Source organism: Danio rerio, chromosome 4 (genome assembly GCF_052040795.2).
Source record: "Danio rerio strain M-AB ecotype USA chromosome 4, GRCz13ab, whole genome shotgun sequence".
NCBI classification, from domain to species: Eukaryota; Metazoa; Chordata; class Actinopteri; order Cypriniformes; family Danionidae; genus Danio; species Danio rerio.
Window position 1 is genome coordinate 68733931 of NC_141024.2, and position 24741 is coordinate 68758671.

General features: G+C 36.4%; 2 protein-coding genes across 2 annotated transcripts in view; both read left to right on the top strand.

Moving 5' to 3' along the window:
• LOC101882744 (NLR family CARD domain-containing protein 3-like) overlaps positions 1 to 6263 on the top strand; it is a 297907-nt gene extending 291644 nt beyond the window's left edge. The window contains exon 9 of the mRNA XM_088649635.1: positions 5683 to 6263. Within this exon, the coding sequence (XP_088505761.1) occupies positions 5683 to 6212 (530 nt within the window). The 3' untranslated portion in view covers positions 6213 to 6263. The remainder of the gene's footprint in view (positions 1 to 5682) is intronic.
• Positions 1 to 21832, top strand: LOC101883712 (guanylate-binding protein 4-like). The gene is made up of 5 exons (XM_087250628.2): positions 1 to 45; positions 17730 to 17972; positions 18074 to 18354; positions 20198 to 20997; positions 21129 to 21832. Exons 4-5 carry the CDS (start codon positions 20900 to 20902, stop codon positions 21805 to 21807), a joined length of 777 nt encoding a protein of 258 aa, XP_087106754.2. The 5' UTR covers positions 1 to 45; positions 17730 to 17972; positions 18074 to 18354; positions 20198 to 20899; the 3' UTR covers positions 21808 to 21832.
• Positions 21833 to 24741: the final 2909 nt, after the last annotated feature.

Below are 24741 nucleotides of genomic sequence, written 5' to 3' on the forward strand. Positions count from 1 at the left end.
GAGTGGACTGAGTGTGTGGGCGAGAGCGTGTGGCTGCCGTATGAGGTACGAGTGGTCTATACTTCTCTATCTTTAACTGCTGCTTTCCTTTTTTTGTTAGCGTTAATTATAGTTTGTTTTGTTTCTTTGCATTGTTAGTAAATATTATTTTATGCTTTTGGATTAGAGAAGTGAGTGTTGATTTGAGCCGGGGAATCCCTGCTCTCACCTGTTGAGAGTATGGCTACCCCAGGCAGTGGAAGTTTTAATGAATTGACAAGACGTCACGGAGTGAAAATAGACTCAACTGCTAGTATTGAAGAATGTGGTTTAGCAGTGGGGGAAGAAGTCGGGCATGATAATATTTTATCAGCTTCCCGAATGAATGGCGCTGTTGTTGTTTTTGTGAAAACTGTTGATCTAGCTAATTTGTTAGTTCAAAATGGAATAGTGATTAACGGTATTTTTACACCGGTGCTTCCTTTGTCTACACCCTCAAAAAAAGTAACGTTGTCGAATGTGCCACCTTTTATCCCTAACAAAGTGTTGACAAACTTACTTAAGCGTTATGGGAAAATAGTTTCACCTATTAAAATGATCCCGATCTGAACTAAATCGCCGCTTCTAAAACATGTTGTGTCATTTAGACGGTACGTGTACATGGTTTTGCAAGAACATCTTGATGAACTTGACTTGTCCCTAAATTTCCGACATGAGGACTTTAATTATGTTATTTTCGCCACAACAAATAACGTTAAGTGTTTTAACTGTGGCGGTTACGGGCATTTAATTCGCGGATGTCCCAATAAGGTGGACAATAAATCAATAAATAAATCAATAAACCTTTACCGGTTGCGACTGATGAGAGTGACGCGCGTCAGGAAAATCAGACCGCTGCGGCGCAGGTCGTAGAAGAGGAAGCACCTGGACCAAGCTCAGGTCAGATAGCTGCTGTTTTGACTGAGCCTGGGAATATTGAAGAAGGGGAATCAGTGGATAGAGCTGTGGACGAAGAGGATATGATTGTCACGGGTGATGAAATGAATGAAGTTGAGAACGTTTCAACCGCTGCGGAATCTGTGGTGAGTGAATTGTTTGCTCAGCGGGAAGGTGCGATAGCAGAGTTGGATGACAATTTATTTAAAACACCTCAGAAACGTAGGTGGGAACAGTGTCCTTTAAATGAGCGAGCTAAGAGAGGTGCTGGTGATGAACCGGGTCAAACAGACACGGAAAGCGAAAGTGATTTCTCAGAATGTAGCGTCAGTTTCAGTTTACCGTTGAGTGGCTATTCTAGCAAGAACTATACTGCACACGAAATTAAAACTTTTCTTAAAGACACCAAGAATGCGAGAAATATTCGTATTGAACAGTATTTTCCTGACGTGAGACAATTCATTGACAAAGTGAGGATTTATAGAAACGAAGGATGCTTCAATAAGCAGGAAGTGTTTCGTCTAAGGAAATTTATTGGCAAGATAAATGAAGAGATGGAGTCCAGTGCTAGTAATGAGAACTAGTCGGCACCTTTATGCAGTATTTTGTTTGTGGAACTTGCTTTGCTTTTGGCTTTTCTTAGCTATGGGGGAATTAAACATCGCTTCCTTAAATATAAATGGAGCTAGGGAGGGAAAAAAGCATTTTTATCTTTTTGAAATGATTAAGGAGAAAAAAATTTATGTCTTATTTGTTCAAGAAACCCACAGTGATGCCCTGAATGCTTGTGATTGGGCCAGAGAATATAATGGACTACCTATACTAAGTCATTTAAGCTCTGTAAGTGGTGGTGTTGCTGTTTTATTTTCTAAGAATTTTATTCCGTGCTCTTATCAAGTGGAAGAAATTATAAATGGTAGATTATTAAAAATAAGAGCTCAATTTGAGAATTCTGTTTTTGTTTTTATTTCTGTATATGTTCCCACCAGAGCCATAGAAAGAATGTGTTTTTTAGAAACTTTAAGTAATGTTTTGGCAAATTGCAATACTGAAGATGTTTTAATTTTAGGAGGGGATTTTAATTGCACTGAGAGTTCTTTAGATAGAAATCATGTAGAACCCCATATGCCATCACAAAGAAGGCTTATACAGTTGATACATTTTAATGATATTACTGATATATGGAAGAATTTTAATTCTTATCAAAGACAGTATACTTGGGTACACACTTATGATAATTTATTATCTTTAGCCAGGTTAGACAGATTTTATGGATATAGGCACCAACTTAATTTATTTAAAGAATGTGTTATTTCTCCTGTTGGCTTCTCCGATCATAGCTTAGTAAAATGTTCTGTTACTACGGGCCATTTTAGGCCAAAAAGTGCTTACTGGCATTTAAATACTAATTTACTAAGTGACTGTACATTTCAAGATATTTTCAAGGAGTTTTGGAGTTTTTTGCTCCATACAACAGTGGTGGGATTTTGCAAAAACACAAGTCAAACAGTTGTGCCAGCAATACACCATTAATGTTACAAAGGACAGGAAAAGTACAATTGAAGTATTAGAGAATGAAATAAAAGCCATGCAAGAAAAAGCAGATGCTTCAGGAGACTTAGGTTTTATAAGGAATTTTAAAGAAAAAAAAGAATTCTCTAAACAATTTACTTGACTTGACTGCTTAAGGAGCTCTTGTCAGGTCAAGATTTCAGAATATTGAGTCGATAGATGCACCATCCAAATTTTTCTTTAATCTAGAAAGAAAGAATGGGCAAAAAAGATTTATATATAACCTGCTCTCTGAGACCGGAATTTTGCTGTCAGAAACTTCTGAAATAAGAAAAAGGGCAGTTAATTTTTATCAAGACCTTTATAAAAGTGAGATCTTTTCTGATGAATCAGATACAAGTGATTTTTTTTAACAATTTGCCCCAAGTTCCTCAAGATTTTAATGTTGAGTTAAAGAAGGCTGTTACACTAGAAGAATTACAAAAAGCACTTCAGAGTATGGAATGTAATAAAGTCCCTGGTATTGACGGCTTACCAGCCGAATTTTATAAGACTTTCTGGAAAGAAGTCGGTTTGGACTTATTGCAAGTTATAAATGAAAGTTTGGCATATGGACAATTACCTTTAAGTTGTAGAAGGGCAGTGCTTACTTTACTACCCAAGAAAGGTGATCTTAATGATACTAAAAATTGGAGGCCTGTTAGCCTGTTATGTACTGACTATAAATTACTCTCTAAAGTTTTAGCTAACAGGCTAAGTGATGTCCTTAGCCATATCATTCATCCGGACCAGTCATATTGTGTTCCAGGAAGGCGAATATTTGATAATATCTCTTTTATCAGAGACATTTTAGATATTGGAAAAATTTTTAATTTGAATTTTGGCCTTCTTTCTCTTGATCAAGAAAAAGCTTTCGATCGAGTTGAGCACAAATATTTGTGGAACACTTTAACAGCCTTTGGTTTTAACAATGAGTTTGTATCTATGTTAAAAGCTTTATATAACGATGTGGAAAGTGTCTTGAAATTTAACGGGAATTTATGTGCCCCTTTTAAAGTTTTTAGGGGCATTAGACAAGGATGTGCCTTATCGGGTATGTTGTATACTTTAGCTATAGAGCCTCTGCTAATTAAAATAAGAGCAAAATTAAGTGGGTTATCTCTACCAAGTTGTACAAATTGTTTTAAAGTGTCTGCATATGCTGATGATATTGTTGTGTTAATTAATGGGCAGATTGATGTTACCTTGTTACTGGAATTAATGAATGATTTCAAAAAGATATCTGCCACAAAAATCAATTGGTCAAAAAGCGAAGCCTTATTAGTTGGAAATTGGCACAACGCAGAGCCAAAACTCCCAGAAGGACTAACTTGGACTAAGCAAGGTTTTAAGTATTTGGGAGTGTTTTTGGGAGACGAACTGATCATGCAGAAAAATTTTGAAGACATTATTGAAAAAGTCAGAGGTCGACTTGAAAGATGGAAATTTTTACTTTCTAAAATTTCCTATAAAGGACGAGTGTTGATCATAAACAATTTAATCGCTTCTGCTCTGTGGCATCGATTAATTTGTGTGGACCCTCCAAGTGACTTATTAATAAAATTGCAGTCACTTTTGATAGACTTTTTTTGGGACAAGATGCATTGGGTACAAAAAGCTATTTTGAACTTACCGAAAGAAGAAGGAGGACATCATTTAATGCATATCCAGAGCAGAGTTGCAGCTTTCAGGATTCAGTTCATTCAAAGACTTCTGACTGGTCCGGTGGACTCTAGTTGGAAAATTGCTGCATGCGCTATTTTGCGAGGGTTTAGAAATTTGGACCTTGAGAAATCTTTATTTTGGACTGACCCACAAAAGATGGACTGGTCTAAATTGCCCATTTTTTATCGGAACATGTTTAAAGTTTGGTCTCTATTTAAAGTACAGAGGCATGGCACTGCATCATCTTTATTTTGGTTGCTCCAAGAACCTTTGATTTTTGGATCTCGAATGGACTTATCGAATGAGGGGATTCTTCCTTCTGTTAACGAGATTCTTCTGAATGCGGGAGTTGTAACTGTTGGACACTTTTTTAAACTGGCTGGCCCTGCTTTTAGGAATGTTGAAGCTGTTGCGAATCGTTTGGGTATAAGGTCCAAACGAATAGTAGCAAAGTTACTTGAAAAGTGGAAATCCTTTTTTACCCCTGAAGAAGCTAACATGTTGGAAAATTATGCTGATGGTTTAATCATCCCAAATTGCAATGATCCTTTTCCTGATTTATATTTATCAACTGATTTTAAGGAGTGTGAAGGTGTTTTTTTGCAAAATAATGTGTTGTTTTTAATGGGAACCAATTCTGAGTTTGGAAAAAATGTTTATAATAGTTGTGTGAAATTGCTAAATAGGAAGTCACTGAATGATAAGGTTGATACTCCATGGCGTTCTGTTCTCCCTTTAAAAGAGAATGCTAAACCAGAGTGGAGAGCTCTGTATAAACCCCCCTTACCAAAAAAAGTGGGGGATATGCAATGGAGAATCTTGCATGGTGCCATAGCTGTGAATGCGTTTGTTTCAATTATAAATCCAGGTAATAGTCATGAATGTTTTTTTTGTTTTCAACGTGAAACCCTATATCATGCTTTTGTGTTATGTAACAGGCTTAGTTCCTTTTTTCAGGTCTTATATAACTTGTTTGTTTTGGCGAGACATTTTCTATGGAAACGTTTATTTGTGGTTATAAGTATACACGTAAACAACGTTTTTTTTTGTCAGTTATTAAATTTTCTTTTGGGTCAAGCAAAAAGGGCAATTTATGACACTAGAAAAATACAAGTTGAGCAAAACTCAAGTGGCTGTTTAAAAACATTTTTTTTTTACTTGGTGAAATCCAGAATTTTAATGGATTTCCAGTATTACAAAACAATGGGTGATCTTATGTGTTTTGAAAAAATTTGGTGTTACAAAGGAGTTTTATGTCAAATTTGTGATGAAAATTTAGAGTTTATGGTTTATTAGGCTGTTTTTAATTTTTATGTGTTTGATTGTATAACGTCTTTAAAATGTTTATTAAAGGCATGTTGAAAATTCAAAATTCTCTCTCTCTCACTCTCTCTCTCTCACACACACCCTTTCTTTTTCTTTCTTTCTTTCTTTCTTTCTTTCTTTCTCTCTCTCTCTCTTTCTCACACACACACACACACACACACACACACACACACACACACACACACACACAGCTGTGGTTATAAATGTGTGTGTTCTTGTGTTCAGATGTCTGTTTCCTCACTCTGGATCCAAACACAGCACACACTCAACTCATTCTGTCTGAGGAGAACAGAGAGGTGAAGAGTGTAGGAGAGAATCAGCCGTATCCTGATCATCCAGACAGATTTGATGTTTATCCTCAGGTGTTGTGCAGAGAGAGAGTGTGTGGACGCTGTTACTGGGAGATTGACTGGAGTGGAGATGGTGTGGATATATCAGTGTCATATAAGAGCATCAGGAGGAAGGGAGCAGGTGCTGAGTGTGAGTTTGGAGGTAATGCTCAGTCCTGGAGTTTGAGCTGCTCTTCCTCCAGTTTCTCATTCTGGCACAATAACACACACACTGATCTCCCAGTGAAGCCGCTCAGCAGTAGAATAGGAGTGTTTGTGGATCACAGTGCAGGAACTCTGATCTTCTACAACATCTATAGAGACACAATTAGCCTCATCCACTCATTCCAGACCACATTCACTGAGCCGCTCTGTGCTGGGTTTGGGTTTACTGTTAGTTCTGGATCATCAGTGAAACTGAGCTGAAGACTGACGAGAGATTTACCCAGGATCCTCTGCAGGAGCAGTCAGTAGCAGTGTGTGTGTGTGAGAGAGAGAGAGAGAGATTTTGATTTGATTTTACAAATCCTTTTATTAACAAACAATTATTTAACAATTGATTTACAGCTCAAATCAATTCATTTATAAAATACAGCTCTTCATTAATGACAGAACACAAGCCATCATCGCAACACCATTCAATTTTAAACACATTAATTGCTTTCATCATTTTATAGTAATTAAAATCAACAATAATTCTTGATTTTACTAGGTTTTTAAAAACTACTACAATGTTTTTACCATTCCTCTTTTCTATTTCATTTTTTCTTGTAATATAAATAGCTGATTTTGCTTGACCAAAGATAAAATTCAATAATTGACATTTATATTTGTTTTGTCTTTTATATTTAAAACCTAATATAAAACATTGTTTCGTAAATAAAAAGCCAAGTAAAGAAACTAAAACATTTAAAAGATCAAACAGAGGAGCAAGTCTTTTACAATACATAAAACAGTGAAAAATTGTTTCCCTTTCTAAACAAAACGGACATTGATCACTCACACTAGAATTTATTTTAGTCACAAATGCATTAACAGCTATAGCACCGTGTAAAATTCTCCACTGCAAATCCCCCGATCTTTTATTCAATGGTGGTTTATACAATATTCTCCATTCTGGTTTTTCTTCTTCTGCTAAACACAGTTTAACCCTCCACACAGTGTCAGATCTCTCTTTTAAAGTATACTTATTATTTAGTTTCACAATATTTTTATAAAGCACTTTCCCTTTAACTGTACTAAAATCAACATTCCCATTTTCCTTAAAACATAACAATGGACTATTAATCCCAGAATTTTCAATCTTAGGTGTAAGTCTAATGTCTGGGAAACAATCTTGATCATTAGGGAAAATAATACCTTGACTGTAACCTTCAATTAAAATTTTTTCTTTTTCATTTAAAAAACTTTTCAAAACATTCAAAAATTTTGTAACAAACCTCACCGATCTAATTCCCATATATAAAGCAACATTTTCTGCATCTCTTAGTCCAAAACCCGCCTTGTCAACAATGTCTCTTAGTTTGGTCATTTGTTGGAAATAAGCAATTCTTTTAGTCCTGGAGTATCATCTTTTGTTACATCAAGGCGACTGCCAAGAAGTACTGGTTCTTCAAGCAGCCAGAAAAGAGATGTTGTTGAATCTGCCTGCGAATGTTTAAAAAGTCCCCATACTTTAAAAATACTTTTGTAGAAAGAAGGTATTCCAGTCAGATCTAGATGCACATTATCTGTCAAAAAAAGTGACGCATGAAGATTCAAGCCATTTATTCCACGTAGGATGCATTGAGCTAAAGGCCTCCACACGAGATTTTCAGGCCCATACAACAACTTCTGAACGAATTGTAGTCTATATGTGGCTCCCCTGCTCACAAGATTCACCAACCCTTGGCCACCTTCATCTCTTGGCAGAAACAGAACACTTTGAGGTGTCCAGTGCAAATTGTCCCAAAAGAAGTTGACCAGTTCTCCTTGAATTTTTGGTAAGAGTCCAGCAGGTAGATCAACACAAGCAAGTTTATGCCACATAGAGGAACTCACCAAATTGTTAATAATGAGTGTTCGTCCTCTGTAAGAAAGTTGTGGGAGCAACCATTTCCACTTCTGTAAACAACTTTGAATTTTTTCAAGCAATCCGTTCCAGTTTTGTTGAACAAAGTCACTTTCACCTAGGTGAACTTCAAGGTATTTTAAAAAACCCCTCTTCCATTTTAATCCTCCAGGTAATAAGGGAGGGTCTCTTTTCCAGTCACCTATGAGAAGTGCTTCACTTTTTTCCCAATTAACTTTGGCAGAAGAAATCTTTTTAAAATTGTTAATAATACATTCCAGTCTTCTTACATCATCAGTGTTAGTTATAAAAACAATAACATCATCTGCATATGCTGAAAGTTGCACTTGAGCATTACAGTGTGGTATAGAAAAACCTTTTAATTCCGCTCTTATTCTGTGTAGAAGAGGTTCAATGGCAATGGAATATAACATTCCTGACATAGCACAACCCTGTCTAACACCTCTCTGTACATCAAAAGGAGCGCTTAAACCACCATTGATTTTGAGTACACTTTGAATGTTACTATACATTACCTCAATCATTTTTATAAAATGAGTACTAAAACCAAAAACCTTTAAAACTTTTTTCAAATACTCATGTTCAACACGATCAAAAGCTTTCTCTTGATCTAATGAGATCAATCCACAATTAATAACAAATAATTTAGCAACTTCTAACGCATCCCTAATTAAAAAAATATTATCAAAAATTGATCTATTTGGTATAGAGTAATTTTGATTAGGCTGTATAATTTGGTCCAGTACTTTACTTAGTCTTACAGCTAAAGCCTTTGATAAAATTTTATAATCTGAACACAAAAGTGACACAGGTCTCCAGTTATCTATTTTTTGACGATCTCCTTTTTTGGGTAAAAGAGTAATAACTGCTCTTCTACAACTCAAAGGCAATGATCCTTTATTTAAACTGTCATTTAAAACTAAAAACAAATCTTCACCAATCACTGGCCATAAAACTTTATAAAAATCAACAGGAATTCCATCAATGCCAGGCGATTTGCCATTTTCCATGCTCATCATTACTGTATATAATTCATCTTGTGATATAGGCAGCTCAAGCATTGCATTGGATTCATCATCAACTTTAGAGAGATTTTCAAAAAAAACTGAGTTTTCAACATCCCTCTGTAATACTTCACATTTATATAAAGATGAATAAAAATTAACTGCATATTTCGAATCTTACTAGAATCTGTAATATCTTCTCCTGTTTCAGACTTTAGTGAATGTATTAATCGGCTTTTTCCATCCTTTTTTCCAAATTGAAGAAAAATTTTGAAGGTGCATCCATTTCTGAAATATTTTGAAACCGAGAACGAATTAAAGCACCCTTTGCTTTTACATTCAATAAATCTGCAAGTAAATCTTTTTTAGTTTTATTTTCTTCAAAATCAGTGCTATTATTTGTAGAAGCTGTTGTATTTAAAAGTTCTGTTATACTTTTTTCTAACTCTTTCATTGCTCGCATTGTTTCTTTAGTAACATTAAAAGTGTACTCTTTACATAACTGTTTAATTTGTATTTTCCCGCAATCCCACCATTGTTGCAGTGAAGAATACATTTGTTTTTGTTTTTTAAAATTTTCCCAAAAAACAGAAAAAAATTCTTTAAAATTTTCATCATTTAAAAGTGATGTATTAAAGTGCCAGTATGCACTTTTTACTTTCACCGAATTGACAAAAATCTTACAAATAACCGAACAGTGGTCAGAAAACCCAACAGGAATTATACGACAATCTTTGACATAATTTATTTGAAACTTAAACATATAGAACCTGTCAAGTCTTGCCATAGAAATTTGGTTATCTTTGCTATGTACCCAAGTATATTGTCTATCATTTAAATGTACATTTCTCCACACATCACATAAATCACAAACTTGTACTAAATTCTTCATTTCTTTCTGCGAAGCATTGTGTGGTTCTAAAAGATTTCTATCCATTTTATCATTTTCTGTGCAATTAAAATCTCCACCTAAAAACAATAAATCTTCTGAATCTACATTATTGATAACATCACAAAACTTCTTTTAAAAAAATATTCTTTCAGCTCCTTTATTAGGAGCATAAATATTTAAAAACACCATTGTTGCATGTTCAAACTTGACTTTGACTTTCAAAAAACGGCCTTTAACTATTTCTTCTGTTTCAACAGACAGTGGAGACACTGTCTTAGAAAACAAAACAGCTACTCCTCCACTGTTGTAAGCCAAATGGCTCATAAAAATCTGACCATCCCAATCTTTCTTCCAGTTTATTTCATTAAGATTGTCACTATGTGATTCTTGAATAAACGTGACATCTAGGCGTTTCATTTTTATGAATTCAAATAAACACATTCTTTTCTGACTGTCTCTAGCACCATTTAAATTGAGAGTTCCAATGTTAAACACCCTCATAGTAAATGATGTTTTAAAAATAAAAGAAACAATCAGAAATACTGCAACCTTAACCAAGAACAAATTACACCAAATCTGGTTTTTCATCATTAAGGAGGTTTTTTTTCTTTACTTTACCCACTAATTTCCTTAGACGATAAACCTCTGTGTCTATGAATGCACCTTCTCTAGTCAGAATCTTTACATCTTTCACGAAAGCAGAAACATCTTCAAAAGCCATATCAGCCACAGCCATATCACCCTGCAGCCCAAGACTGGTTACTCACTGAAGCTAAGCAGGGCTGAGCCTGGTCAGTACCTGGATGGGAGACCACTAGGGAACACTAGGTTGCTGTTGGAAGTGGTGTTAGTGAGGCCAGCAGGGGGCGCTCAACCTGTGGTCTGTGTGAGTCCTAATGCCCCAGTAAAAGTGAAGGGGACACTATACTGTCAGTGGGCGCTGTCTTTCGGATGAGACGTTAAACCGAGGTCCTGACTCTCTGTGGTCATTAAAAATCCCATGGCACTTCTCTTGAATGAGCAGGGGTGTAACCCCGGTGTCCTGGCCAAAGTCCCTCTATCGGCCCTTACGATCATGGCCTCCCAATCATCCCCTTCCACCGAATTGGCTCGATCACTGCATGTCTCTCCACTCCACCAATAGCTGGTGTGTGGTGGGCGCACTGGCGCCGTTGTCCTGTGGCTGCCGTCGCATCATCCAAGTGGATGCTGCACACTGGTGGTGGTGTGGAGAGACCCCCCTCATGATTGTAAAGCGCTTTGGGTGTATGGCCATACACAATAAATGCGCTATATAAATACACATTACATTACATTACATTACATTACAAAATAATCCTCAGCCTCCATGTTTGGTAAAAATTTTGTTTCCCTCAGAAATTTCTTGATTTCCTCAGCCGTATATCTTTGTGTTTGACTTTCACTTTCATTTTGCGATGAAAAGGAATAAACTGAAGAACTGGAATCAGAAGAATCAGCATCGTTATCTGATATTATATAATCAGCCTTACTCTTGTCTTTTTTTGCTTGTTTGATCATTTTGTTTTCACTGACTTTTTTTCTTTTATTAGGAACTTTAAAGATTTGCTCTGGTTCAATTTCCATTTCCACTATCCCTTCACCTGTACTTTCCTTAGCTGTTCCAGCTGTGGAAAAAGTTGCCTTTTGGCTACTTGTGTCATCCTTAGAATTAATTGAGGTTTGAACAGCAGACGAGCCTGCTACTACCTCTGCCATAGTAGGAGCCACCGCACCTCCCCCGCCTCTCTCCTCAGAGACCGCAGCATCAGCCGCAGGTGCAGCGGCATCTACCGCAACAGACGCAGCCGCAGAAGACTCGCCTTGTACGTCTCCCTGACCTGTCTCACCTCCACTTGTACACGATCGAATTAAATGCCCAATTTTTCCGCACCCGAAGCACTTCATTATGCTCTCGGATGTTGCGTAAATGGTGTAATTGAACCCATCTACTTTGACATTAAACGATAGGTTTAATTCGTCATTGTTGTCTTTCAGAATCATATAAACTTGTCTTCTAAAAGACATCACATGTTTAAGCATGGGTGATTTACACCCAAGAGCTATTTTCCTGATCGGTGAAACTAATTTGCCAAAAGAAGATAATTCTTTTGCAATGCATGCATCGGAAACAAACGGAGGTATGTTTGACACAATAATTTTCCTGGATGGACTACTAAGAGGAAGTACAGGTATGAGTTCATCATTTATCACCACTCCTTTTTGCACAATCTCATTAGTTTTTTCTATCGTGTTCAAAAACAAAACAACCGCATTGTTCATCCTAGAAGCTGAAACCACCGATGAACATCCCACTACTTCGCCAACCGCTAGAATACAATCCTCCACACTGGCCTTACACATGATTTTAATTCCATGACGCCGAGTCAAACTTTCACAAACTGCGTCTCCTGACGACGCCATACCTCCCGGCAACAAAACACGCCGGGAGTAAACTCACTACACTCACAAACACTAACCAACAGCACACGTATACAAACAACAAACAAAGAAAGAAAAGTTAGAAAGAGAACCATTCAAACTCACTGCACTTTCCCAACACTCGCTCACCACACACTCGCTTAGGCACATGCGCACACGCACAGAGAGAGAGAGAGAGAGAGAGGGAGAGAGGGAGAGAGAGAGAGAGAGAGAGAGAGAGAGAGAGAGAGAGAGAGAGAGAGAGAGAGAGAGAGACATAGCAAACATAGTAATTAAAATATGCTAAAAGATAATAACATCTAAAAATGTGTCATGTTTACCTGTACTTCTTTGGATATAGACTCCCCTGTCCTCAGAGATAGATTAAACTGGAAGAGGGTACAAAATTAACTAAATGTGAATATGAGTGAGAATGTTACTTAAAAAAGTCAAGAATTAAGTATTGAGGATTTTTTCTTCTCAAAGCAAGTGATTTCACATCATAGTTTGGTGATTGTGACTGTTCTTTCCTTTTGGGGAGGTGTGACAAATTCTAAAACAAGGTAATACATTAGTTCATAAAATTCAGAAGAACAGTCTGTGGTGATCATTAGTAGACATTTCTTATTAACAGTTGAAGGACATTTAAAAAAAAAATTACCTGTTTTTGTGTGGATAGTGACTCTCTTGTAGACTGGTTGTAACAGTATATTCTAAAAGATGGGAAAGCATTATTCAGTGAGAGAAAAACAAACAAAAACAAAACAAGCCTATATCAATAGATTAATATAATTTATTCTAAAAGGTCTACCTCAAGGACTGTTTCTGTTAGGGTGGATTCTACATTTGGTGAGTGACGAGCAGTACTCTAAGACAGGGAAAAAACAAACATAGTCAATTTAAAGGTAGATAAAAATTATTTGCTTTTTAAAAGCTGAGAAATCATTCAATATAAATCATTCAATGTAATAAAACACTTTATGTTACATCAGTTTACAACATCCCCAAAATATTTTACAACATAGCCTCTTTTTCCCATTGTAAGTGTCTGTTTAATTGTCTTATTTGGACTTACATCACTGAAGTGATTCTTGAAAGTTTCCCTTTCTGTGTCATGTAGATACGTTTCGATTTTCCTGTATGATTTTAATCACATGATTATATGAGAAACAGCTTCACAACTTTAGATTATTTTACCATGTAGTCTAGATCAGTGTTCTTTACCAGGGTCAGAAATTGACTTTTCCATTTGAATAGAAAATGTGCCCCTTAAATTATCTAGGCCAATTTTGTACATTTGTAAATCCAATTTCAATAACCAAATTAGTTATTCTATCTATATCATATAATGTAAAATGTTAGAATTTAAACAGTATGTTGCTAAATGTAACAGTTGTTCTGATAGTTTGAAATTCAAGATTAAATTTATATATATATATATATATATATATATATATATATATATATATATATATATATACATATATATATATATATATATATATATATATATGTACATATATATATATATATATACATATATATATATATATATACATATATATATATATATATATATATATATATATATATATATATATATATATATATATATATATATATACATCTGGTTGTAAATTGTGTACAATGTTCCAAGAAAACAGATAAAATAAAAATGAATAACCTGTCATTTAGTTTTGTTTTATCTTGTAGAATGTTGCTTACACATAAAAGGGCATATATAGGTGGAATAAAAAGTGTGTCGCCATCCTCCAAATTGTTCTTGTATGTTGCCTTCATCTTTAGTCTTCGCAGTAGCCAAATTTAAACCTTGGAGTGGGAACCCTATAAATAAATAAAGCAAGAAACCAAAAGGAGAAAGATTAGCATTGCAGCTGTAACAAATATGGCCAACCAGACACATAATTATTTTGCTTTTTATTCAACAAATGAGCCAACTTTTGTCCAAGAAAGACTCAATGGTCAGTTGTAATCCGATTCTAAGGAATATATGACCCAAAGGAATGTACCCACAGCACAGCACAACTGAATTGAACAGGACTTCTTTAAGCTCCTTGCTAAAGACTGATGTTTTAATGTAAAATTTACTCTCTCTTTATGTGTAATCATGTGTTTTGCAATGTCTCCCTTGCTCCTGTATCAATATTGATGGTTTTAATACTTCTGTATATAATGTTTAACCCTATCAAAGCTAAACAAACTCATAAATGGTTCAAGTTTAGTCTTGTCGTAAAGCTTACTTGCTGTACTAATTAATCGTTGACATTTTATGTTAATGCGAGTGCAACATATTTACATTTTAAGACAGTGGTTCCCAACCTGGGGTCCACAAGGGGGGCGCGGGAGAGGATAAGTGTTGAGGTAGAAAAAGGCATAAAAATGCTCCACTATTATTTAGGGCTGTACAATTAATCGAAAATCCGATTTTGATTTCAAACGATTATAAAAAAGCATTAATCGAGATAAAGGATTATTGCATCATATACTGCCACCTTTACAGTTGTACACGTGTTGCTCTTAAAAGCGTGAAGGAGCACATGCTTATGTGTGTGTGCAGTCAGAAGCATGCGGCCGGTCAGCATTCGCTCTCATTCGCACACTGAGACGAGCAGAGGAGTGCAGACATCTACACAGCAAATTTTAGATAGTAGATTTAACTACCTTAGAGTTAAAATTAACACTCCCTCAGAGTTTATATGGGAACCACTATAAGTGTTAAAAATAACACTTTTAAAAGTGTTAAGATTGTCAACACCAAGAGAGTGTTAATTAGCAAACTCTTATTGTGTAAAATATCTGTTAAATTTCCGAAAAAATACCAGCAGCTGTGGTTGCCAGAATCTTTCTGTGAAAAACATGGAAGTTTTATATAACTGTATAAATTTACAAAAATTAACCATATTTCATGAACTAATACAATGTTCAGTTTACAAAATTATAGCTTAGTAGAAAAAAATGTAAATTCTTTAGATGCAATAATGTTTTCATGTATGATTGCAATTAGCAAACAGATTTTGACTGCATTAGTAACTACACAGTTACCTTTAATCAAAAGAAGATACAGCATAACATCAAATACTCTCAGTTCATCTTGGACTTGAACAGAGACGCAATTATCCTCCACAATGGTGACACAAAAACTGTTTTGCTGTTTTTCTTTCTTTTTTTTCATTTTTAGATTTTACGGAAAAATACCAGCAGCTGTGGTTGCCAGTAATCTGCTGTTTTTAACATTCATAAATTCAGTTTACAGAATATTTCTGTTAAAAGCACATTCAACAGTCTGTATTTTTTATCGATCTCACACTGCAAATTTTAGATTTGGTAGATTTAACTACCTTAGAGTTAAAATGAACACTCCCTCAGTGTTTATATGGGAACCACTATAAGTGTTAAAATAACACTTTTGAAAGTGTTAAAATTTTTACACCCAGAGTGTTAATTAGCAAACTCTTATTGTGTAAAATATCTGTTAAATGTATGTCAAAATACTGGCAGCAGTGGTTGCCAGTAATCTGCTGTTTTCAACATTTTACATTCGTAAATTCAGTTTCCAGAATATTTCTGTTAAAAATACATCCCATAGTCTGTATTTTTCATTCGAACACACGTAAGCCTTAAATTCCAGAGCAAAATCCTAACTAGTGTCCTCACTACAGAGGGCTAAACACTCAGACAGTGATGAAGTTAGTGAGACAATTAAGAGTCTAATTAAAGGAGGATTGAGAATTATTGATGAACTACTGTTAACAAGCAGATTCACTGAAGGAAAGAAAAACACAAAAAAAATGTTATTTTTCAACATCTTTAAAAAAAAACTCATCACATTAAACAACTCATCATGGAGCTTCACCTATTACTGACCTGTGACTTTATTTCTGTCATGTGAACAAAAGCTCTTAATGAAATTTCTGTTGTTCATTTGAAGTCACCATGATGGAGGACAGAGTCTACTTTAGTCAGGCTCTTCAACTTCTTGCTATAAATGTCTTTTAGTTTGGCTGCTATAGTTAGTGTTAATTACACTAGTTATACATATAGCATGGAAGGCCGAAAGAAAATTAAAGTGTCAGTCTGAAGAGATTATTAATGATAACATAGCCTTCCTTTCCTGCTTGTTTTCTAATTCAATATCATATTAGTTATGTGTGAGAGATAAATAATATACATAAATGAAACCACTGAAGCTCCAATAGTATAAAATAAAATAAACCCAATATTTACAATGAGAATGTTTGATCTATGACAGAACTTATAAACACACAGACATCAATAATTAGTCTTTGAATCTCAATGATGGTGACAAACAAAAAAATAAAAATCAAGTAAAAAAAAAAAAAACACTACTGAAATATCACCTCCCAAAAACAACACAAAATAAAGGAAAATAAAGAGATTGTACGAACATAAAGCTGCATAATTTATTCATGCTGCAATGCATGCTGGGAGCTTTGTACTATGCTGGTACCCAGCATGCATTGCGGCATGAACTATGCAGCTTTTTTTTTTTTAGCAACCACGGTTGAGGTTCATGTCCTGATTCTTGATGTCTGTGTGTCATAAAGCACAAGCTGGAGCTTGAATGTTTAGTGCATGACACTCTAATTATTAATTGCATCCTAATTGTTTGTTGAATTTTCTATGAAGAGCAGCAGACTGCCAGTAGTATTGTCCCATGCAGCTTTAATACAACTATATATGCATATCTTTATGAATCAACTTATTAAACACCTGAAATTATATCTATAACAATTAAGCATAAACAGTAGAGTTTCTCTTGATCTTTGTTGCTATAACTGATGAGTTTTAGAAACACTGCTATAACAGTCAGAGAAACATTAAGCTATAAGAGTAAAGCTTCAAGAGCTCAAATAAGCAGCCTCTGATCTCCATGATGGTGAGGTCAAATGAAATATTTTAATAAAAAAATATAAACCTCTGTTCATTGTCAAATATTCTTACAGAAATGAAGACAAACTGTAATCAGTGAAGCTGCTTATGCTATTATTTAATGGAGTTGTTTAATCCTCTGTTTTAATTCAGCTGGTTTGGTGTGAGGCTGTGTCTGTAGTTTTATTTCTTCCTTCAGTTTCTTATTCCTTCAGTGATTGTGCTTGTTAGCAGCAGGTGTTCAACAGCAGGTGTCTGAATTCACTTATTTGTGGTCATTCACTCTGTCTAGTGAACTAAACTAATTGACTAATTTAAGGGCCAGGTGAATGAGGGTGTGGTGAGATTTCAGACACTCTGATTAGTTTCTTTAATACAAGAGTTTTCTACAAAGGTAGATACATGTTACTCTGTGTGACAAGGAGGCAAATCAGCTTCTAACGCCGAGAGGGTTATTTTACCTTTATCTAACTCTAGAATTTTAACACTTTACTCTGAATTACCACAACACTTGAAATTTAACACCAATGAATTTGCTGTGCATTTTGAAAAATAAATGATCAAAACATACACAGACCCTCATTATTCTTTAGAACTGTTAAAACTCTTGTGTTTATCTGTTCTAGGCACTTCGACAAAAATAACAAGCTTCAACCTTCCCAGGGAGTGCATTCAAAAATTCTTTCCCTCCAGGACATGCTTCACTTTCCCATTTCCAACTGCTCCAGAGAAAATGTCCACTCTGGAGAGCTTGAGTCCTGCTGACCTTTCCACTGAGTTCCTGGAGGTCACCAAACGTTTCTGTAAGTTTGTCTTTGACAAGAGCGAAGTGAAGCGACTGAAAGATGGACACACGGTCACTGGCAGAGGTGATTTTAAAGGGAATTTGAAGAGTTTGCCTGTTTACAGTGATCTCTTGTTCAGTGCCTTTTCCATATCATTGTGCTTGATTTCTTTTCTTCTTTTAAAGTTCTGGGTAATCTAACAAAGATGTACGTGAACACAATCTCCAGTGGGGCTGTGCCTTGTCTGGAGAACGCAGTGATTGCCATGGCCCAGATTGAGAATGTGGCCGCAAGGCAGGAGGGTCTGCAGGTGTACCAGAAATGAATGGAGAAGGTTAAGTGCTCCTTCCCCCTGGAGCTGGAGGAAGTCTCCTCAGAGCACCAGCGCCTCACCAGCATGGCTACGCAAGCCTTCATGGCTCGATCATTCAAGGACACTGATGGGAAGCACCTGAAGGTTCTTGAGGTAGGCTAGATCTTAACCAAACAATATGCCCTGGCTCACCAACAAACTAGTCTTGCATAGACTGACCTTTGGCGGCTTTGAATGGTCACAGAATGGTCCTTGTTTTATAAAAGTGGAAATTTATAAAAGCGGCCTCTGGTGGATTCGCGAAAACAAAAACTGCAAAAAAACATACCTCCTGGGGCGTATTTTATGTTGGCCAGAAATGTATACAGCGGTACACATCAATAAGGAGCCTGGGTTGGCGTATTTGCAGGATTTATGCAGTGAACCTTGCATACTTTCAATAACCCAGTGATTAGTTGAATTATTAAATCCTTATCATCACCAAAGTTATGCTCACAACAACAAGTAATGGATTAATGAGTGTTGTTTCATGGTGTGTCCTTTAATCTGAATCTTGATTTTTTTTTTCTCAGGTTAGGCCTAATTCATAGTCATTTCAAATTACCTACAACAATTACAACGTCAGAGGTCTCTTTTGTAGTGAGTTCCTGCTGAAAGTTTTAAAACTCTATAAATTAAAGCTTTACTAGGCAGTATTTGTAATAATTTTTTTTTTCTGAATTGCAGCACTGTGAAATACTAATAAAAATCAAAAGGCAAAAACACTCAACAATTGAATAACAAAATACTATCATCAGTGTGTTCAGATTAGGAATGTTTTAAGGGCAGGGCTATCAGTGTTTGTCTAATTTTTGCCCTGCCTTTGTAGGAGGCAGTGGTTTGAAAGAATATGATACAATTCCGTCTGTAAAATGTAGCTCCTTGTTCATCTGAAAACACTGCACCAAAGATTGCTGACAGTAAAATCCTCCACTACCGAGTTATGCTCGCGCATAATTCCGCAGATTTCTAGCTTTATATTTAACCATTATTAATTCTGTTTATTTACTTGTGTAAATGTGTAAATCTGAATTTATTCAGTTTTTATTCAGTAATTTATTTCTTTTTATTTCATATATTAAGGTTTTAGTTATGATACTCCGCTGGATACTCCCAAAATAGTTACGCAGAAATCCGCAGATTTTTACCAAATTTCTGTGCAGAAATATCAAAAAACGTCCGCAGATTCCGTCTGGCCCTGCTGATGGCTCCCTGGCCACTGAGAAGGAGGAGGTGGAAAAGCGACAAAAATCAAATGCTTTTATTCATTCATTCATTTTCCTTATTCCGTTTTTTCAGGGGTCGCCACAGTGAAATGAACCAGTGGATTTTATTAAATAGATAAACATAAATTAAATGGGCAGCAGTGGTTCACTCAACTGAAAGCAAAACAAACATAAGCTACAGGTCTAGTTCTCTCTCTGGTTCCACTGCCGTACAGCATTCAAATCTTCCATAATGTTGGTTCGTCCAACAATCCAACTCCTAAAAATACTGTATGTTTAAACCAATTAGAGGACAACTTCAAATCTGCTGAGGTGTGCCATATGCGTTAGGACTGTCAGATGTTTGGCCACTGATCTGTGCTAAAATAACTAAGAAATTAGTTTAACATAACTTCCAGAAATGATCAGATGTGCTCCAACATTAGGCACATTCAAATCAAGACTGAAAACACATCTGTTTAGCTGTGCCTTTACTGAATGAGCACTGTGCTGCGTCCGACAGATTGCACTATCATGTTTTTCTCTTCTTCTTCATTCTTTCATATCACACTATACCTGTTTTTATGTTTTGTTTTGTTTTTACGCATTTTTATTATTTGTTTTTATTTTTATTTTATTTGTTTCTTTTATTCTTGTTTATGTAAAGCACTTTGAATTGCCATTGTGTATGAATTGTGCTATATAAATAAACTTGCCTTGCCTAGCCTAAAATATTGTTTGTGTGTATTTAGGAGAAAATCAATAAGCTCTTTAATGAATATCTGTGTCAAAACGAGCAAGCTTCAGTGAAGAAATGTGAGGATCTCCTGCTGTCACTTTCAGCTACAATGACTGAAAAACACAAGCAAGGCTTCTATGCTAAACCTGGTGGCTATGATGTCTTCTGCAAAGATCTGGAGGACATTTTGAAGACGTACAAAAGCCAGGCTAAAAAGGAAGTCCAGGTCTGTCCATATTATGCAGCATCAGTATTATTTATCATCATCTTTTCTACTTATTATAAACTTTTGCTATGTGGGTGTTTATTAATTAAAGGTTTGTTATACTAACACTGTAACAGTGAGTCATTACTAGCTAAATATAATGCTTTACTTAAATGGGGGCTTTATAAGACATAAAACCTTTTTAGTCATGATAGTGTATGACACATTTCATGAAGGTAAATGAGATCTTATGCATGCTTATGACAACTGTTATTACATTTTATTTGCTCAGTTATGCCATTTTAGATGCAAAGATGACTTTGTTCATGACAACTTGTTATGACACAAACAAATACAAAACAACCGTTTTTTGCCAAGATCACACAACTTGTCATAAATATAACATAACTATGAATATGATGAGGCCTTATTAAATGTCATGAATGTTATATTGGATTTTTGGAATGTTATATTGAATGTTATATTGGAATGTTTGGAATGTTATATTGAATGTTATATTGGATTCGAGCTACAAAAACCGAGAAGCATCGATGGAGGCGTTGGAGCTGGAGCTGGAAGAAGTGGAGTCCCAGATCCGCGCGCTGGTGGTAAGACGGTCACGGCTACGGGAACGGCTTCTAGCCGTACCTAATGCTAAGGCCGTCTCATCACCTAAGGTACGTGGAAATTACAACCACATCATTCCCTCTACCTCAACCCCGCGTCCTTCTCTGTCCAGGCCCAGCGCACCCGGGGCGCGGCTCAGCCAGGCGTCGTTCACGCCGACACCCGGCTACCACGGCGCCTGGGTGCAGCCGCGCAAGGTGCTTCCCAGATCCCGGGGCAGAACGTCTCCGCCTGTGTTCGAGATCTCCACGGAGAACCGCTTCTCCCCTCTCCGCGAGTCGGGTCCCGATGTGGCCATCATCGGTGACTCGATCGTTCGTCACGTCCGTGCCGCCTCCTCAAAAGGTAATAAAGTACGTACTTTCTGCTTTCCTGGTGCCCGTGTGAAAAATATTTCTACACAGATTCCAACCATCCTGGGCGCTGCCGCGAGCCCTGGTGCCGTTGTCCTCCACGTGGGGACAAACGACACCGGGCTCCGGCAGTCGGAGATCCTGAAGAAGGACTTCAGGAGCCTGATCGAGACGGTTCGACGCACCTCGCCCGCCACGCAGATCATCGTTTCTGGGCCGCTTCCTACCTACCGCCGAGGAAATGAAAGGTTCAGTAGACTTTTAGCTTTGAATGAATGGCTAATAACATGGTGTAAAGAACAGAAATTGCTCTTTGCTAATAACTGGAATCTTTTCTGGGAGCGTCCTAGGCTCTTCCGTCCTGACGGCCTGCACCCCAGTCGAGCCGGAGCTGAACTCCTGTCGGACAACATCTCCAGACTACTTCGCACCATCTGACTAGCAGGTAAAAATTCACAAAATTCACACTATAGCCACCTAGACTCTTGTTCACCCCACTTAAACATCAGTAACGCATATCTGGCGAATCCTATAGAGACTGTGTCTGTTCCTCGTATTATTAGATTAAGAAATAAACGTACTGTGTGCTCCAGGAAAAATCTAGTAAGAATCAAACCAGAAAAACCAGTAGAAAGTGAAAATACAAATTTCGTAAAACTTGGTCTCCTAAACATCAGGTCACTTGCACCTAAAGCACTTATCATTAATGAAATAATAACAGAAAACAATCTTAATGCACTCTGTCTCACTGAAACCTGGCTGAAACAAAATGACTATATTAGCTTAAATGAAGCAACTCCTCCAGGATTCTTATATAAACATGAGGCTCGTCAAACTGGTCGTGGTGGTGGAGTTGCATCAATCTTTAGTGATTTCCTTAATATTAAACAGAGAAACGGACTTATGTTTAGCTCCTTTGAAGTATTATCGCTTAATGTTCAGCTTCCAGATACTATACAAAAACCTATGTTATCTCTCGCTTTAATCACCATATATAGACCCCCAGGACCCTATGTCAAATTTCTAAAAGAATTTTCTGATTTTATTTCTGACTTACTAGTCAAAACTGATAAAATGCTAATTGTAGGTGACTTTAACATCCACATAGATGACGCTAATGATACATTAGGGCTCGCGTTTATGGATTTAATACACTCACTTGGGATAAAGCAAAACGTTGTGGGTCCAACCCATCGCTTAAAGCATACATTAGATCTAATTCTGTCTTATGGAATCGAGGTTATTGACGTAGACATTATACCACAAAGTGATGATATTACAGATCACTACCTCTTACTATATAAGCTATGTTTACCTGAAATCAGCAAACCCGCTCCAATACTCCGCCCTAGTAGAACTATTGTTCCGTCAACTAAAGATGAATTTATAAATAACTTACCTGATCTCTCTCTATTTCGTAATGCACCCGCAAACTCAAATGATCTTGATGTAGTAACCAGCAGTATGGATGCCATCTTTACTAGCACACTAAATACTGTGGCACCCATCAAATTAAAAAAGGCTAGAGAGATTAAAACTATACCATGGTATAATAGTCATACTCGTGCGCTCAAAACAGCAACCCGCGCCCTGGAACGTAAATGGAAAAAAACTAATTTAGAGGTCTTTAGAATTGCGTACAAAGACAGTATGTCCAGCTATAGGAGGGCTCTAAAATCTGCCAGGACCGAGCACCTGCGCAAACTGATAGAAAATAATCATAACAATCCTAGATTTTTATTTAACACCATCTCTAAATTAGCAAATAATCGGTCATCCTTGGAACAAACTACTCCACCGCAAATTAGTAGTGATGACTTCATGAATTTTTTCAGTAATAAAATAGAAGGCTTTAGACAGAAAATAGGAGATGCCAAACTTTCTGCACCGGCTTATACTCCAAATCCTGTAAATATTTCATTAAATCATAATAATAACCTACACTGCTTCAAAATCATAGAACATGAAGAGTTAGTAAAAATTATAAATAGCTCTAAACCAGCTACGTGTATGCTGGACTCAATTCCAACAAAATTACTGAAAGAGCTGCTACCTGCTATAGGAGAACCTCTTCTTAACATTATCAACTCTTCTTTATCTATAGGCCATGTTCCAAACTCTTACAAGCTAGCTGTTATTAAGCCTATTATTAAGAAACCGCAACTAGACACCAACAACTTAGCTAACTATAGGCCTATTTCAAATCTTCCATTTATGTCTAAAATACTAGAAAAAGTTGTTTCCACTCAATTATGCTCTTATCTGCAGACGAACAATATTTTTGAAGTGTTTCAGTCAGGTTTCAGGGCTCATCACAGTACAGAAACTGCATTAGTGAAAATAACCAATGATTTACTCTTAGCTGCTGACCGAGGGTGCGTCTCGCTATTAGTTTTACTCGATCTTAGTGCGGCATTTGACACCATTGACCACAATATCCTCATAAATCGTTTAAAGTCTACAGGTGTCCAGGGACAGGCTCTACAATGGTTTAAGTCATACTTAACTGACCGCTACCAGTTTGTAAATCTTAATGGACAGCCTTCACAAATCTGCCCAGTAAAGTATGGGGTGCCTCAAGGATCAGTTTTAGGCCCTTTACTGTTTACAATTTACATGCTACCTATGGGAGACATTATTAGAAGACATGGGATCAGCTTTCACTGCTATGCAGATGATACTCAATTATATATTTCCACTAAACCTGACGAAACGTCTGAACTTTCTAAACTAACTGAGTGTATCAAAGACATCAAAGACTGGATGACCAACAATTTTCTTCTCTTAAACTCAGACAAAACAGAATTATTACTTATTGGGCCTAAATCTTGCACACAGCAGATCTCGCAACTCAATTTACAATTAGAGGGATACAAAGTTAGCTTTAGCTCTACTATAAAAGATCTGGGTGTCATATTAGACAGCAATCTAACTTTTAAAAACCATATATCCCATGTCACAAAAACTGCCTTCTTTCATCTAAGAAATATCGCTAAATTGCGAAATATGCTATCCATCTCAGATGCAGAAAAGCTAGTCCATGCTTTTATGACTTCGAGACTGGATTACTGTAATGCTCTATTTGCTGGCTGCCCAGCATCCTCTATTAACAAACTTCAATTAGTACAAAATGCAGCAGCCAGAGTTCTGACCAGGTCTAGAAAATATGATCATATAACCCCAATTTTATCCTCCTTACACTGGCTGCCTGTTAAATTTCGTATTGAATTTAAAATATTACTTCTCACCTATAAAGCTCTAAATAATCTAGCTCCTGTTTATCTAACCAACCTTCTGTCTCGCTACGAACCAACTCGCTCCTTAAGATCTCAAAATTCAGGGCTTCTGGTAGTACCTAGAATAGCAAAATCA

Excerpts from the sequence above, each read along its gene's own strand:
- LOC101883712 (XM_087250628.2), top strand. The coding sequence starts at position 20,900 with ATGTTATATTGGATTCGAGCTACAAAAACCGAGAAGCATCGATGGAGG. Across the intron at positions 20,998-21,128 it reads CCCAGATCCGCGCGCTGGTG|GCCCAGCGCACCCGGGGCGC; the intron begins GTAAGACGGTCA and ends TTCTCTGTCCAG.